General features: G+C 33.0%; 1 protein-coding gene across 7 annotated transcripts in view; it reads right to left on the bottom strand.

Annotated features, from left to right (window-relative positions):
• LOC128880997 (uncharacterized) overlaps window positions 1-19,486 on the bottom strand; it is a 110,120-nt gene that overhangs the window by 17,648 nt on the left and 72,986 nt on the right. For 6 of the 7 annotated variants that reach the window (XM_054131627.1, XM_054131626.1, XM_054131624.1 and 3 more), the window contains 3 exons: window positions 15,504-15,649; window positions 14,208-14,305; window positions 8,339-8,548 (listed from right to left, as the gene is read on the bottom strand). In XM_054131627.1, the coding sequence (XP_053987602.1) occupies window positions 8,339-8,548; window positions 14,208-14,305; window positions 15,504-15,649 (454 nt within the window). The remainder of the gene's footprint in view (window positions 1-8,338; window positions 8,549-14,207; window positions 14,306-15,503; window positions 15,650-19,486) is intronic. The other variant, XM_054131629.1, reaches the window with a different exon arrangement.

The following is a 19,486-nucleotide window of genomic DNA, read 5'->3' as shown; positions in this document are numbered from 1 at the left end:
TATTTTATTTCATTTGAGATTACTTATTTATTTTTCAGATAAAGTCGGGGATGAGGGTTGCGAGACAACGAAAATAAGCAGTAAATGGGAATAATTAGAAAAATATTAGAAAAATGTTCTAGGAAATATAATTCTACAATCATTGTATATACTATAGAAACTATTTATATTCAATTATATAAATTGCAGAATATAAGTGAATAAAAATAAATAAAAATCAATTATATTAATTTAAAGAAGAGAAAGTAAAGCTTACTATTATTAGAATAGTTGAGTTAAGAACTAACTTATTATGTCCAGATGTTTAAAAAGGTATGCTAATCATTTATTTTTCAATTACTTTCTACGAAACAATTTCCTGTTCCTTTCTGATTATCTTCAACATTCTGGACCGTGTTTATAATTATCTCACAATATTTCACCGAAAAGTATGTAAGCATGACGTCGAAACGTCCGATAAAGTTAAGTAAACACATTTTCCATTTCGCTCTGAATTGAATGTATTATTGAATGTACCATTTCGAGTAAAACTTCCACCTTAAGTCGGATCTACAAGTGGGTGGGCGAGCGAGATTAATGTATATATCTTTCAATATTTAATAGATTGTTGTTTCACGGAAGTTCACGTCGCGGTATTTAATTAACCTTTACCGATCAAGGGACCGCGTTCAATGGAATTTAACACGTCGATATCGCGATGCTAACATCTGAATTGCCTGTCTCTAGCAGATTCCTGATCTCGTCCAGATTCGGGTCAGGAAGCTATTACTCCGGGAACTTTAAGACAAGATATATTTAGCAGAAGCGTCGCTCTTCGAAGGTAATATTCTTCCTATAAACGTCACATTACGGCACACGTACGATTTTATGGTGTTCCTGATAGTGATCTTCCACCTTCTTGATACCTAGTAGTATACCGAGAATATCACAGATAAATTCTTTATCGCTGAGCAGTTATTGTATTTTATCGCGGTGAGCAGCACAAATTCCTATTGTTTTGTCGGTATTGGCACTTAAAATTTTCTTCGCGCGCTGTTCTTCCTATCAGGGAATACCGGTAGCGAAAGTAACAAAGCAGATATCCATTTTTTGTTGGCTTGAACGTACATTATAAAGTTTTGACTAAAATGTTTTCAGTACATCTCAACATTGTAGTTACTTCCTGCATTTTTGTTTCTCATATATAATTGCAATCCGGTGAGGTATTTAAATTAACTGTTCTCTTTGTAAAATGATACACCGTGTGTCAACTGTATAACTATTTGAAAAATCATCCATGTTTTGATACTGGTCTTCCCTAAACTGACAATGAGAATCAATCTTTGCACTTGTGAGGCGACTTAGAAGCAGCAGTCTTTGGTTATCTTGGATTTCGATGAATCTCGAACTGTATATAACTGTGTACTAATTCTAATTATGATCAATTAAAGTCAATTTTAATTTCCGTGGAGACTTTCTTATCAATGTTACGTAAACGTTATCGATGGATGGTTAATCCTAAGGTTCATCAATAACTTATTTTTAAGAAGTGGACATCAAATCGCGAATATGGTATTTCCGTACACGACAAGCGTCAGCAAACGCAAATCAATATCGTAGAATAACCAGCATGAGATGAGTTGTAAGTAAAAACATGTCATGATCGTATTCCTGTGTAATATGCAGTATCCTTCCTCTATTAACAATCATTTTTCCCCGCATAGAAACGACAGTAAGCATTTTCATATACCTTATCTGGTCTAATAACCAGTCATTCAATGTAGATATAATTATAATAATTATATTCATAAAATATTGTATTATTCCTTGTATGAAATCAGTGTTTATATTCACGTAGGTACAGAATACGTACTACGTGAAATCATAGGTATTCACATTGAATGTGAAAGAATTTAATTAAAAGCTTGTTTCTGTGTCACAAAGAAATACATGGAAGCTCTATAAAAGCTAGACAGAGCTGCAAACATTAATAATAAATGTAGGTATTAAGGAGCTAAAGAAGTACCCTATTATTTTACCTTTTAATTTATATATAGTGCCACTCGTTTATATTAATAGAAACCTTACCATGAGTATCGCTTACAATTAAAAAATAAGAACATCAAATTCAAGTGTACACAATTCTTCTTTTTATTATTTTGATATTTGAAATGTTATCGTCGATCAGACATTCCTTTACATTTTCTCAAAATCTTTTCACGTCTATATTTGTAGATGATTGTAAGACTTTGTTGAAACACGTGGAAATTATAGGTAGGTAAATCTAAAGGCACTGTCCCATTAGGTTCCTCGTATTATGACCTTATTAAGGTTTCCGAAAGGGTCCTGTTTCCTTCTAATAGAGTACAAACTGCTGACTTAATTATAATGTTTCATTTTGGACAAAACACATTTCTACGTAGTAGCCTAATTATGTTTACTTTACCTTCTGGTTTCTGCTGACATAGTTAATTTACTAAATTATATGCACGTAATTTACACTTTCCATGTGTTCTCAAAAACAAATGAAAAGGAAACAGTATTCCAATGTACAATACTCTAATATTCCAAAATACAAAATAATTGCACTTTTTATGTAACTTCAAGTACCGTAATTTTAGGCTAAATTTGTATGTTTTACTTTGAAACGACGCCATTTTATAAAAATTGTATACTTTTAAAAACGGCTATGTATTTCACTAGTTTTTGGACTAAGGAAACTAATCAACTTTGTTTCACTGTTCTAGCTTGAACCTGGTTTGAGTTATCGTACCTAACGCATAACCAATTAAATTTTAGACGCTCCACTAAAACGTCTGCCAAGCCGCCATTTTTGTGAAAGGAAAAATAAAAATAAAAAAATCACTTTCTAGTCGAATACTTACAGAATATATTCACGTACTTCAATGTAAATAAAATCTTGTTGTCGCTTCAATAAAAATTCTCGAAAAAGCCCGAAAATACGGGTGGGCAAAGTGACGCAACTCCTTAAATAATTATATATTTTAAGAATTCTCGTTTCCTCTAGAGAATCGCACTGCCTGCTCACCGAAACTAGTAATTCCCAGAGGAGAATATTCTCTTTCTGTATTGATAAAATTCCGATGTCGGAAATTCAGAACCTAGTTGATACGTTTCTTCCGTCGAAGATGGAAAAGTGAGCTCGAGTCGGGGTTGAAGTGAAGTATATAGACAGAGAAAGCAACCACGTAGAGTCACATAAACGAACAGACGGGTGAGACACGTGTGATTACAGAGACAAAGGTACATCGTGATTACACTGGACAGAGAGAACGAGAGGCAGAGAAAGTGGACATGGACAAGAGTGAGCTCACGTTCGGTGGAAGAGAAACAGCTTATATCGGCACGGACACAGGGTGAAGAAGATAGTTTGTTAGGCGAAAGGTAAAGAAGAGGTAGAAGAAGAAGAGAACAGTGAGACTGTTGACAAGTACCGATGGTCACGCGATGTCGGCCCTGTGGAGTAGAGCGAATTGGCAGCCGCAGTCCCGGGGCTCTCGAGATCTCCTCGGGTACTGAAAGCACTGCTCCAAGATGCAACAGCCCCCGCCCCCGCACTGCATCACCATATCCGACAATGTGGTCATTACCTTCGGGATTTGTTTTTTTGCGGGCGGTATTTGTACGTTCCCGGCGAACCGTCATTTTTCGATTATTCGTTATTCGAGACGAGAAGCGGCGATTTCGCGATGGGTCGGCACAGTTTGAAGAGGCACAAAGAAATTAATTCCATTAGATTTTCGTTCGTCGAGTCCAATCACGTTTAACCAGTTATCTACTGCTACCATGTAGTTGTTATACTAGCTACTTTCGACAATTTTGTTTATTACATTGTTGCGCCAGAGATGGACATTGTTTGTATACAAAAATTATTCCTGATTCACACGGTTTCTGACAATAAAAGGTGTCAAAAACGAAAGTTTCAGCTGCGCACATATTTGTTTAGTCGTGTCTTTATATTATATATTATTTAAAGGATTGAATAATCTAAATAATTTTTATTCGACGAATAACTGACGAATACATTTAGTAGAAGCATATTTGATTCCTGATTTACACAGGTTTCTGATAATAATAGGTGCCAAAAGACAAAAGTTTATGCTGCACGCATATTTACTTAGTCGTGTCTTTATATATTATTTGAAGGATTATATAATCTAAATAATTTTTATTCAACGAATAACTGACAAATATATTTAGTAGAAGTAAATTTGTACGACGAATGAAGATACTTTTTTTTTCATTCAACAATTGATTTCATTAGGTTCGAATAAAGTTCTTGTGTCGTTAAACAACACCATTGTTCCAAGGATATTCGAATAAACTTCGAACAAAGACACCAAATGAAGATGAAAACTTGATTAAAAACTGAAGGTAAACAGTTCGTCACAAACAGGAGTATTATATTAGTTGAATAAATATATTCGCTCGTCATTGTACTCATTAATTTTGTCCATCTCTGCCTTGTACTATTACTAAACAAGCGAAATCGTTTGGCATCGAATAACGTTGAACGAATATACTCTCGATATTTACAAGTGAAGTTCAGCAAATTATATACCCCGTATATTTAAATTTTCGCAGAAATAAAACCCGAACAATTATTATTACAGAATTATTTCGGAGGAAAGTTTTAACCTTAAGAAACTTTTTAGGGGCTAAAATGGAAATAGCACTGTGATTTGTTTTCCATGAACTCAATTTCTGCAAAAATTCAAATTTTTCCGAGTCCATCAATTACCGAACTTCCCTTATAAGTAGTCCATTCGTCGCTATTTTTTACTTTCCTTGTACTAGTCGTTATCGCAATAAAAACACCGAAATGATTCAGTTACTTAAGAATTCAGGTTCCCTAATAACAATATCATAATGACTAAAAATACAAAACCGACCCACTATTCTACATTTTCAATAACAATCACTGTACTTATTAAAAATCACGCAAACATTGTTATCTTTTATTTAAGTTACATTTATGGAGTGCGAAGTGACTCGAGATACGCGAAGAATTTTCTTTTTTTACCTAAAGAAAAAGAAATTCAGGTCCGAAGAGCTTAAGGGAGAACATATTTCTCTCGGTTCAATATTCGATCCGAGGCCATACGTCTTTCCGACGTATTGACTTCGTTGAAAGTGCCCGTTTCCTCTACTGCTACCCAAAGGGAATTCTAGTTGGGTCTAATTAAATCAATACTGTTGACACGTCCAAACTATGTCTGCTTCGTATGCCGAATACGAGAGAATGGTTTGCAGTTAAACGTTCGACAAATACCTATTTCGATAAGGAAACGTCGATACGGTGTCGTAATTGTTCCACGACGAGCTCTCGGAAACATGTAAAACTTCCGATTCCATTTAAACAGTGGCGATCGAAGTTTTAAACGCATCGATAAACTGCCAAGTCCGACTTTTTTCACGCGATAAGATACGGTGTTGACAAAATTGATCATAAAATACCTTTATTTACTTACTTTAGATAGTAAAAATTTAGCTAATATTATTTTCTGAGTATAAATTACCTTTAAAAATACGATTTTATTTTTTGCAACGAGAGTTTTTCATGGATATAATACGATGTTCCATGATTAATTCATGAAAAACTCTTGTTGTAAAAAAATGTAATCGTATTATCGTATGGACTTAAAAAAACGATTTTATTTTTTTGCTTCCATCACTTCAAAATGTCGTTTAACCGATTCACTGGCAGGCAAATTAAAAGCGTTTTGCCTTGGGCATCAAGATTTAATACAGATGTGTAATTTAAATTATTATTTTTATAATAAAAAGTAATATTAAATCTGTCGTTTTAAAAAGAAAATTTACGATCTTCTTTTGCAATAATTCGTGATTCAAAAGGCTACAAACTACAGACCCCTTGAGTAATTGCAATCAATTTGAACTACGAGACTGGGTTAAATGGCTTAAAAAATTTTCATTTTATCGTCAATATTCCCATATAATTATCAATTATATGTTCATATATGTCTGTGAGGCACACGTCGAATACAATGGATCAATCTATGAGAAGGTCTCGTTGCAAAAAATATACCATTCTCCCATGGGCAATTAGCATTCGAGTAACTTGGGATTCGAGTCTAAATAAAATGAAAAGTCGATCTCGGTAGTTGTGTTTCATAACGATGACGTAAAAGCATGACGTCTGGTGTATGAAAATTTTGAATATGTTGACTGCGTTGTGCTGTACGTCAGGGGACGACCCGTAAACAAACGTCAATGAATTAAAACTTTGTCAGACGTCTACGCATTAATTTCTCGCTATTAATAGAATTATAATATAATACAATTATAAGAGATTATTAATATAGTTTCTTAATTGTACCTGTTTCTCTATAATTAGAATTTTGTAATAAAAATTGTGGTATAACGTAATCTGGACATTCTGTTTAAAATAGCGATTTCTCAGACCATTGTGTTTAATTAAATATTACTATTACAAATTTTGTAAATGAATATTGCAAATGTAATACACTGTGACATATAGGTATTCATAACCAAGCATTATAATGAAAAATTTGCATGCCTTCTATTCTCACACTTCGCTAAATACTAAAATTATTGTTAACCACTATTTCAAAAGCGTGTAAACGTATTGGTAATTGAGTCAGAAAGAGCAAGCATTGTTGGAGAATAAATGATGAATTTTTAAATGATGAGAATTTTACCAACATCAAAGAATACTTGTTATTTGATTTTTTAAACGTTTCATTAAAAAGAAAAATAATAATTAAGATTGCACAAAGATTCTTTTCAATTTTAATGAATTGAAATGTTTAAAAACGATTTCACTCAACAAATATGAAGATTCAAGTATCTACAATCTGTTCACTAGGTTACGTACAAAATCGATTTTTAATCAGAATATACAGAGTAATTGGTGTAAAATGATCGACTGAATTATTACAGAAATTTAAAGAGATACAAAAATGATTTATGTAAAAATAAGGTAAAAGAAATTGTTATTAACTCTATACGAGTAAATATTTCAATGAATTAGTTTGGAATATGTCTGTGCTTGTATCACGGTTATTTTATAGGAAATTGATCGATGGGATAAATTAGTTTGTACTGAATGCATAATGTAGTGCGTTTAGCTTGAAAGGTATAAATTCATAATCGAGTGCAAAAGAATTTATAATAGTAGTTGTGGATCTCCATGATGGAAGTTGAGAAATTTCATTCATAAAGCTATCATTTATTTTTAATTTACTTAATAATTCAGAAAGATACTGTGTGTTTATAATTTTATTAAATCAATATTCTTTTTAATTTCGCTTCATAATTTAAACAATGCACGATTAATAATATGCACTCTAAGATAAAAGTACAGTTCCAATATTCTATCGATGTTATTGGCTCCTATTCAATCTAGCAACTGCCCAAGCAAATCGAAAAACATTCATTCGAACTGTACGTAAATTACTTTCTCAAATAAATGTATTACTGTATGGATTTCAAACTTCCACGCAAGTAAGCGTCACACCACTTTCGAAAAGTTAACCTAGCTATTAGGAGTTTAATTTAACTGTAATAAATTTCAATTTATATTCGCATCAATGAAGTTCACCTAGTCCTGCTCAAAATTTTGTTTCGATTGTATTGGACTATTGTGACATTACTATTTTTTACCAAACAAAATCTACTCACTTAATAACAAGAGTCAACTAACAGTAATTATTCAAAATGGACACTTATTGCAGAGATGAGACTCGCGTACTTTGTTTACTGTATTCTTCAAAATATTTCAATTTTTATAAACATTGAAATAGGTATCGTAACTATACTAGCAAGGTTTCCTTATTTAATTTCAATTTAATGCCTGGTCAACAGAAAATACACACTCTGTTCTAAAGAGTCGAATATTAAATTATTACAATTGAGCCGTTCATTGCACAAATCGATTAACACCATAAAACCAAAAGTTGAGAAATTCTATGGCCAAACAAATTTTGTCGTTTAATCTTTATTATTCAGGAAAGTTATTATAAATATAAAAAAGTTATGGCACAAGAAGTGAAGCTAATCGATTTGTGCGGTGAACGGCTCAATTATTGACTACGCATAGTAAAGCAGAGAGGAATTTCTAATTTAGTTTTAAAACTCATAACGTTTCGAACTTTTGTACAACGTGTCAAGTGTTACAGTAGAGTGTATAATTTACAAACGCAAACAAAGAAACTTGAAACAAACTTTTCTACAATAGTCCATACTTGTAATACGATAGCCACGTACTCGTAATGACATTTGCCGCAGGACTAGGTGTATGCATTTGGTTGTGACTAATTAATGGAGCGAGGATTGGAGTGTAAGTATGTATTACCTGAGAGCAGGTGTGTTGAGTCGGGTGTTGCGTGCATGCGACGTTTGCCGCTGCGCATACCCCAGTCCCAGGAACCTTTAATTGTTCCTTGTAGTCAGGCTGATATGGCAGCAACATGCGAATCTTGCCCCAACGATTGAAGAAGAGCGCTATCGCGCCTGCCCAAAAGATCAACACCATCACCACTATACCCACTTCTACGCCACGGACCTGCAATTTACGCAGTCATTCATATAGATATGTATACCCCTAGTACAACACCAGCATTTACACCTTCATCAAACACAGTAGGGCATGTGTACCAATTATGGACACATTTTCTTGCAATTGCCACTTCGAATAACAGAAAATTCTATGTACTATATTCAAACTGAATTATAATATCAACGGGTTGCAGTACACATATAGCGTGCCCATTTTTTGTTATATTTATATAACACAAATAGCTTTTACCTGTTTCTTTATGCTGCATTGATATCCTTCATTTATTGTATATAAATATAAATATATAAATATATATACTGTATATAAATATATACAGTAGATGAAGGATATTAATGCAGCATAAAGAAACAGGTAACAGATGTTTGTGTTATATAAATATAAAAAATAATGGGCATGCTATATGTGTACTGCAATCCATTGATATTATAATTCAGTTAAAATATAGTACACAGAATTAATAGTACATAGAATAGTACATAGAACAATAATGACTATTTTTGTTTATTGTATGTGTCTACGTCCATTATTTTGACTGCTCAAACGTTGTATATATTAGGTCATCCCATAAGTTCGTGCTGGAGATTGTGTCAATATTTAATACAAAACAAATAATAGAAATTTTATAGTGACGGTATAACGACTATGTCAGAAAGGCGAGAAAATACTATAAAATGAGAGAGATTACCTTTTTTTATAACACTTAAGAGTATGTTTCACATATTCATTTGAGTAACAGGAATATAAATGACATGAACTTTTAGGATGACCTAATACATGTCAAAGAACATAATATCCTCAGAAAAAACTTCTGATTGTATGAACATAGCATATGTAATAAATTCTTGAAGCAGTTTTTCTGTGAAACACTAAAAGTGGACATACGATATGTGAGCAGATAGAGAATTCGATTACGCGGTTAATTTGTTCGAAATTCGACGTGAGTGAAATTGAATAAATATCTCGTTGCCAGTAATGTAGTACAGGTATAAAGAGAGATCGGTCCTTGTTTAAGAATGATTTACTAGCTTGAGTAAAGGTGATGGGAACAAATTCGATTAGTCTGCTTGTTAATCACAGACCTCGCGACGTCTGACCAAAATGTCTAATACTACTTGCAATTCCTTCCAGAACTGATCTCTCTTTCTCCCTGCTCTACGTTTGGCATACGATCTTAGTTTCAACAATTAATCAACAAGTTCAACAGATCTATATGTCCTCTTTTACCAAAATAATTGAAGAAATTGAAACTTTATTTACCACAGACCCAAGTAAACACGTGCAAAGCGTGTATAAGGTTCTGTCTATGGATTCAACAAGGTTAACCTTCATTGTTTCGTACTAGATATTTCAGCACGAGATAGCGATCCTTTAAAATGCTTGCTAAACTTTTTATGCTTTTCTTTTACATCCTCTGTTACCGTAAATTTTTCAAGGCCACTTTCAACCCTTTTACGTACGACCCTATAGTTGCATCGCCCATAATTTGTCACGCATAAAACGATGCGATACCGTGATGTTTGGCGAAGTACTCCGCATTCTGTTTTACACGGCTATAAAGCCCGCAATACGTTTCGCATCAAGCTGCACGAATGTGCAATAACAGCGTGGATGCTTTCATCTGAATGGTTTCAACGGGTGTAAAGAAACGTGCACCTACTTCCACGATCTATAGAATGTTTTCACAAGGTATAGATAACGCATACCAACAAAACATTGAAATATCCGATGCTTGCCTTTACATTATGGGTAAGTAGCTTATAGCATATAGCAGGCACGCTTTTATTGGAGTGCCGAACGTGATATGTCTCTTGACTGCATCGGCGGCTTATATAGGTGAGCTTCAAAAAGACTATGCAATATGCATTAAAGGCGAGATTTTCTACAATGGTCCACCTGAAGATAGCACGTCTCAGATTTCTTAAAAATCTTTTTGAAAATTTTATAATGTGGTACAATCTATATACAACTATTATAATATAATAAATATAATATAAATATCATATAACAAATATCTATATATATTTAATATTAAAGATTAAAGAAAAAATTATAATATTATGTTATATTAGAGAAAATATTTAAAGAATAATATTAATAAGTAATAGATAATATTAAAGAACAAATTTTAAATTTTTGTTGGATGAATGTCATTTTTTAAAAATCAGTATGGCAAAAATATGACGTTTAAGATGATATTTAAAATGTGAACAATTTATGTGTAACTTTTGTAAGTGCATAAGATAAATTAATCCCTAATAATACCTCAAGAAATTTCATCAAAATTTTATTTTTAATCTATTTGGTACCAATTTAAAAATTAACATGCAAAACATTGTTTCACCTAGATTCATGGTATGGATTACTGGTGGAGCAGAAGTGTATTTCTAATATAGCCATAATTTTGAGTAATTATTTCAATCACTAAATGTCTGAAATAGACTGAAGAAAATATCACCTCTCACGAATCACTCAATACTCCAAGGAACGAATAATTGAACCAAATGGTAGAAGAGAGAGCAGATGGAAGGATAATAGAACAGATAAGAGAAATAGGGAACGAAAAAGAAGTTAATAAGAGAAAAACAAGAGTAAAGGCAAGACCAAAGACGTAATGGTGTATAGTTTTAATATGTGTATAGTTTCAGTAGTTATACTTTTTAGTAGTAATAGATGTAAGTTTAAAAGAGGTATAGGAAAGTTTGTGTGGGGATGATAGAAAGGATGATAGGATGGATAAGAGAAATAGAGAAAAAATGGAGTAATTGAACCAACAGAGCTATTAGACATTCCCATCAGAAAACATTATGCACAAATCCCGTATAATTACCTTAGTAAACTATACTGTAACTGTGTCGGTTCAGTTCCTGAATAGGCGTATTATGCAGTGGATGGTTAAATATAATGGGGACAGGGATCACCATTTGTCTAGAGGAAGTGATAACGCGAGAGAGAAGTCAGCGATGAGCGACCACTCTATCACAGTCATCTAAATGGAAAACGAACGGGAAACCAGTGCGACGGGAGGAAATCGATTGTGATCCCTTTGATCACGAAATGGCCCAATTTTGGAGGAATTCAAGCGTAAACTCCGATTTCGTGACCAGGAATATCGTGGAGCTCGGAAAATATCAGAAGACGAGTATATATATACGTTGACCTCTCATTCGACAAACTCGTGACTGACAAATCATATAGGACGTGACAACTTCGCGATCCAATTAACGTCTTAATGGAAGCCGATATTGTCGAGACACTAATTCGGCTTAAATAAGATTACTTAGAACGACGACCGATTAGGTCGCGGCGATGTAGCCAGGCGATCTAGAAATCCAACATGTGCACGACATATTAGAATTTTCTTATCGTAAATAATAGAAATTGCTAAATTTTATTTATTACCCATTATGGTTTCAGAGATGTTAACAAGGATATAAATAACCAGAATTATTTCGAAGGGAAGTTTTAACCTTAAAAACCCCCTTTTTTGGACCAAGATGGAAACAACACTGTGATTTGTTTTTCATGAACTCAATTTCTGCAAAAATTCAAATTTTTCCGAGTCCATCAATTACTGAACTTCCCTTATAGGTAGTCCATTTGTCGCTATATTTTTATCTTTCTTGTACTAGTCGTTATCGCAATAAAAACACCGAATTGATTCAGTTACTTAAGAATTTAGGTTCCCTAATAACAATATCATAGTGACTAAAAATACAAAACCGACCCACCATTGTACATTTTCTATCTTTATTACAATTTTTTGTTATTACTTTCACCAGGAATCGAGTTGAGAAAATTTACTTAAAAGTTTCACTCTCCATTTACTGCTAATATCAGAATACTTTTTAACGTGTGTTTTTTATAATAATAAAATTCTTTCGAAAGCATGTTTTATTTCGCTCTATCCCGCCACAATTTGGGAAACACAGCCACGTGTTTAACACCCCTAGATTCATAAGATATCATAATGTGTACAATGTACGCACTCTCGAATTGGGGAAACGCTTCATACATATTCGATCGGCATGATACAAAGCACGTGATACAATGGCCGGTATGTATGCATGTCTCTAGTAACTCAACAAGGCCGTTGAGGTGCACGTGATGGCCGAAATTGTAATAGACACGCTATTATGCATGTGTCTGTATATGTGAGAACCAGACAGGTGTGGGATGGCGCTTCTGAAATCGAGTTCCAATAATTTTCAATAATTGATGTGGCGCTAGAACGTATTAAAAGCACAAAGTGAGCTTCCTGTTATGCTGTCAGAATATTCGACTGTCAACCATACATGTTTCTTAACATTTGAAACCCGCTTTAGTAGTGAGCTGAAATCACGAAAATAATGTTTACAGTTTGTACAAACGTATGCCCGTTGTTTTCAAGTTGTAGCCATCTTTATAATTCAAGAATTCTTAATGATAGTTTAAATTTGTATTAATCTTATAGTTTAATCTTATTTTGTTCTCTTTTAAGTTCAAGAATCTTGAAAATGTAATAATAAATTGCTAAAATGTAGAAATTAAAATAAACGTTCAGTAGATAACAAACATAACAACCCGGGTTGAGCAATACTACTGGGTGACATAATATGATAAAATACTACAAGTAAAAACAGAATCCATCTGAATTATAAAAATAAAATTGTTGAGTATGTAAAGAGATCCTAAGTACCGTATCATAACGTTTCTGACCTGTCGAGATGTTTACTCGATGGAAATCTAACATAAATAGTTCATATACTTTTTTTTAAAGCAATCAAAATATTGACCAAGAAAATCTCTGACAGAACTACTGCAGCATACTCTACAGCGTATTGGTGGTGTACTAAATGACTATAACTCGAGAACAGGGTCAAATAAGTTTGTAAAATATAATAAGTTTGTTAAATATGTCATTGCTGAAGTATGCATGCACCCTGAATGTATTGATTAACAGAAAAAAGTTGAGTTATGTGCAAAGTAGTTTCTGCAAAGTTTTAATAGCACGTGGTAGTGCTTTAGTTGATATCATTAATCTAGACCAAGTACCTACACCTACCAGTACCTACACTAAGACGCTCATCAATTTTCAATAAGTTCATATTGTGTTTGAGTAATGAAAATAATACAAAATATTCTATTTTATATCGGCGTTGTTATTCAAATTATGGTTGTTGTTATCAACGTTTACACATATTCTTTCCCCTTAAGAAAGTCTAAATTGAATCACTTACATTGTAATATTTATAACAAATAGAAAATATTTTTATTTTGGTAATTCTGTATGTATTAGACTCTAACATATAAAAAGTGATAATCGATAAATATGTTTTCGATTTGTCAGAAATGTCACAATTTAAGAATATATTTAACATGGTTCAATTTAGTCGATTTACCCTTATGAGAATGGATAACTAAAACTTTACTTAACAAATTTGTTATGCACACAAATGGATTTCAGAAGTGCCAAATGATCAGAAAGTATGTTTATTTGAAATTTGTGTGGTACATTGTACATGGATATTAATCTTAGATGTTTTAATTATGAATAATTGCAAACTTCTTGATATTAAATTCGTATTGGATCGGCTGTTAAGGTAAATAAACAGCCTGATAGTTATATCCTAATTGGTTCAAAATTAACATATGCGTGTAAACTTACTTGTATGTAGGGTTGTGGTTGCTGAGAAGAAGGTGGAGGAGGAGGAAGAGGGCCTCCAGTTACCGCTGCATCCTGTTGAGGGGATGTTCGTGGCGGTTCTGAAACATCCAACCCAGTATTTTTCAATCAAATATACTGCTACTAAAATGTATCTCTTGTATGCTAACTAGTAATTTACGCTGGATTATTTTCTTGAATAATATTTGGATAAGGGACCATTTACTTTCATACATTTTTTTTAGTCATTTCTCCACTAATCGATGTAAACCACTCGACTAATTTTCCTTATTTGAAATATTAACACACTGTACGGAGAAGCTTTTAAAGCAATTTAATACATTCTAAGCAAAGGAAAAATACGTGTTTTTGCGAGTGCAATATGAATAAAATTTTTCAGTATCAAAATTATGGAATGACTTTGTGCTAATTATTAGAATGATTTGTGCAAATTATTATTTTCCCTTATGAAAATATTATTCCAGAAAAGCGATTTGATCATAATTTTCTTAATTCATTCTTTCCATTTATTTTCTCTAATTTATTTTCCACATTTAAGTGTCTTTAAGTAGACATTTAAGTAGTCTTGTTTGTTTATTTTATTAAAGTGTTGGGCCCACTCTGGCCATAGAACTAATCCATACGATTAAGTATTTTTGAGTTTACACGTGTAAATAAATATATTTCCCTCTACTTTGGAAAAATATGTTACCGATTCATTTATTACGTCTACTTTATTGGAAAATTGATTGTTTCAGATAATCTTCTTGAATTTTAAAGAAGATCCAAACCTTGGGGATTGAAACCGTTTATTATTTTCTTAATGAGACTAAGAAACGTATTAATCATTTGACTGGAAAGGTCGTATATATACGCCCTCAAGAAATGTGGCCAGAGAAATATTTATATTCGTTAAATAAATTAAAAAAAAAAAAATATCAGCTTATAGGGGATGATGAAAGGAAACTTTATCATATTTACAGTTTATTCGTATGACGCTTAGATTCGAAAATAAAAATTGAGAAGTTAAAAGTTTGTTGCAAAAATTGAATTTCAAGGGAAAAGGTCATCTAAGTTTTCGATTTTTATCTCTGAAACTAAACGTCCTATAAATGAACTGTAAATATAAAAAAGTTCCGCCTTATCATTCCATATAAGCTTATATTTTTTTTTAAATTCACACCTCTACGCCTCTTAGAATTTCCACCAAAAATCGTCCCGCGGTTATAGGGTTAATTATTCGAACCCCAGCCGCAGTAGAAAATTATCATTTTGTATAAATAATGACGTAAGACTCACCAAGTGTACGGAAGACGATTGGTCGACTTCGAAATTTTTTGCCTGCTCTTACGGCAGTGACGATGAGTTGATATTGCGTGTCAGCCCTAAGACCGCTCAACGTTACCGCTTCGCTGTTTCCTGCGACCTCCGCCACCACCCTGTAACTAACCATCTTGCCATTGTGTTTCGATTTCTCTAAATCCTTTCTGGATGTAATTCTTACTTATCACAACATTTGTTTAAGGTGGTATTATCGCCTAGAAACTTCAAAAATTCGATTTTTTTTTTGCATTTTCTTATCATTTGAGCTCGTACACAGAGATAATATTATCTTTGTAACAAATTACACGTCGATAGTCACAAGCTGTACACGTCTATTATAACGACTACGAGTATTTTTTCCATACACACCGCGGCAAACAAAAGAAAGGGAATAAATTATGATAGTGTAGTATCGGGTCCCATTTTCCAAGAATAAGGAGTCAAAGATGAACACGAGTCGTAAGATGCGGGATTGGTCATGTAGGAAAAGCGCTCGACCGTGGATTCGAGGATCATGGGTTCGAATCTCCACGTCTCATTTTTCGTAGAGACTCCTACAATAGTTTTAAATTGCATCTAAAATTTATTATTTTCTGGTATCACTGCCATTCAAACTTCATTCGAAGGTTCCATTAGAATTGTTGTCTCACATGCGTGAGTTTTTAAATACTCTGAATGCAATGAAGGGTACGGTTAATTAATTCTCAATGTGGAACGTACAATCTCGCAATTCATCTAAAATTGTCCATTTTACTCGATGAAAAGCGAAAGTAGAGTAGCACGCCAAAAGAGAGAAAATCCATTCTTCGAATAAGGAAATCGATAATGAATTACAGCGATAAGTACTTTGAAAACAAATGACTCTCCTTAAACGACCGCGCACTGTATTAGTGGTCCCAGCTCTATCATTTAATTAAAAATGAGATTGAGGGCTCTCTTTTAACCTCTTAGCCGTGGTTAGGTGTTTCCAACTTATATTGAATCGATTAAAATTAAGTCTTTTTAAGGTAGGTTAAGGACTCCAAATAATTCTTTGGAAACAAGAATTAAATTGCAAATTTCGTGTTTTGTTATCTTATTAAGTGTTGATTGGATGTTCAATCAAGCTACCTATCGAACTCGGAATTCACGATAAAAATTATTATTGCGTCTCACGTTCCAGGCTCTAGTTTTATTACCTTGGAAACATCATAATCTGAGAATCTTGGACAGTTCTGAACCCCACGTGTCAGTAGACTAATCATCAGACACATTCCAATAATTATTTAGCAAACTGGTTCCCAAGAATGTCAGAGAAATAATCGTCGGAAGGGAAAGCTAGAAACTTTTCCCCACTTTTGGTACGCATCATTTACACGTGTCACGTAGACCAGGGTTCCTCGATTTATCTTTCCTCGTGACCTATATCTAGGCACTGTTTGTCTGTTTAATTTTTCTCGTGGTTGCTGGCATGGTATCGTAATTTTTCAATCGTGATATGCGATACAATACAATAAAAACAATAAAATCAGTTCGTAATGTATAATAGAATAAAATAAAACATATCGAATCCACCATGCTAAACAGTTAAATTCCTAAGAGATAAAGAAATAGTTTGCCATTAGTATAAAAATGAATAAAAATATACGCTTGTAGTAAATGCATTGCCATGATATTACCGTTGTTTATTACGAGCCTTGCAGCAGATACAAACTATTTAGCAGGCTCTTAAATTTTCTTTATGATATCGAGTCAGTTACGTATTTGACAACATGCGAGGACCTTGATGAAAACAAACTCAACCAAACAGAACTAGAAAATCCAATAAAAAACAATTTTCTTTTCTCTCCAAGCTAGACAAAATTTATTTTCAATTTCATTATTAAATTAATAGTAGTAATTTAGAAATTTGCTTCTGTGCTTATAAATTTAATTAAAGTCTTGGAACTATTCTGCAACTCGATCGAACAATCTTGTAATGTGGTTATACATATTTTTATTATCGTAATATTTGTGTAATACTTATAGTATAGTTATTATTGTGCATACTATTGTTATAATAAATTTGTAACAAGCAGCCCATTCAGAAGTTTCTGTGTCATCCTATTTGCTCGTGGCACGCGAGCAATACGAATCACTAGGGGAGCCGTACACCTCCCGTAGAGAATCATTGACGTACATGGTATCAAACACACCAATTATCTACTGCTATAGTCATCCCTACTATGCCAGATGAAACAATAGTGTAATTCAACCGATAATGCCAAGGTTCAATCAACACACTATGTAGGAAAGATTTAGACACGACACTATAAATCTAGAAAAATGAAGAAAAAGTTTAGATGCGACAGGATAAATTTAGAAGAGCGAAGAAAAAGCTTAGATACGACACTATAAATTTAGAAAGATGAAGACGATCTTCATGTCCTTTTTACACCTGTACCTAATATATTATATCTATATACTGGTATAGGAATCAAAACAAAGCCACGAAAATGTATAAGAAAAGAGGTGTAGCTAAAATGTTAAATATTATATAAAATCAAATCTTTTTCTATATTCGCCTTGAAATTAAATAAATTTAAACGAACCATCTTTTTGTTGATTACGAAAAGCAAATAATTTATTTAAATTGCCAATTTTGAGTTGCTTACTTTGTATATAAGTGTCCTATGTCACGATCGTACCTTAGCCATCGTGTATAGCGAGGAAAGCGTTACTGTCGCTACAGCCTATAATTTGTAATTACGTGTTTCGATCGCATAACTTCAAGGTACTTTAAACAACTGCGTGTATTTAAAATTGCAAGAAACCGCACGATCATTGACCGATAACTGCTAGGTCGGTGAACAGTGATCGTTACGCGAGAATTAAAATATTATCTTGTTGCGGTATTAATTTATTCGTGAATTTATAAACAAGAAATAATTTCTATTCAAGAGATGAAATGAAATTTATTCAAAGGAGGATTAGAAAAGTATTTTCATCGCTGATTAAATTCAAGAATTTTTATTTTAAATTTACACAAGGATTCGCTCAAGAAGGTAGACATAAGAAGTAGCAATTAAAAATTGTACATACGTAACTACATGCACGATACAAAGAAATGTAGTTGTAACTAAAATTTCAGAATTTTTGTTCAAAATTTAAATACATATTTCAATCCAAAACAAGAATACATTATGAAGTTAGACTTAAGAAGTAGCAATTAAAAATTGTACATACGTAACTACATGCATGATACGAAGATAGCAATACGAACAATGTCTTTACTCAGGTATGTGTCTGATAAGTAGCCAAGATATAATAATTGTTATCCAGGAGAATCTAGTCGATGTTAGCGATGAGAAGTTGAAGCAAGTGATACCCTTGTTAGTATGGGCATGAACCAGCCTCCTGACGCATGATTCTCGTGTCGCAGAGGCTATTCATGCGGAATATGAAAATTTAATACGTTCACTGCAGTACAGAACGTATATGCATCATATCGTACCTTCGTCTCGTGGGAGCCATATTTCATTCGACTTTCGCTACCTGCTAAAACGATATCTGCATTAAGATGCAGAGATGGGCAAAATTCTTGTCTAGGTAAAAGTATTGAATAACGACCACAATATAAACAATTGTTTATCCGTTCCTCTTTAAATAAAAATTGAAATTTCAGTTATGGAGTTAAATATTTCTTAATCGACAAATACAAAATTTAACCCAGGATTTGAGCCAGAGTCAGACTCTGGATATGTTTGTTTGGAAGATAAATGTTGTGTTAATTAGTTAAAAAATTTAACTAAATCAAGTTGTATGTTTTTGGTTTATTTAAACCTACCTTTCTATCAAATTATTAAAAATTAAAGTTCCAAGTTCAATTCTCAGTTTATGATGTTTTGTAGGGTCTAAAATGATTTCCGAAGCGCGAGGATGAATGCGACTAAATAAATGATAACTTAGGCTTGTTAAAATTTTTAAATTAAAGCCAGTCA

The sequence above is a fragment of the Hylaeus volcanicus genome, chromosome 8, assembly GCF_026283585.1.
Source record: "Hylaeus volcanicus isolate JK05 chromosome 8, UHH_iyHylVolc1.0_haploid, whole genome shotgun sequence".
Lineage (NCBI taxonomy): Eukaryota > Metazoa > Arthropoda > Insecta > Hymenoptera > Colletidae > Hylaeus > Hylaeus volcanicus.
Note: the sequence above shows the minus strand (reverse complement) of the source record. Positions and strands in the feature narration are given on the sequence as shown.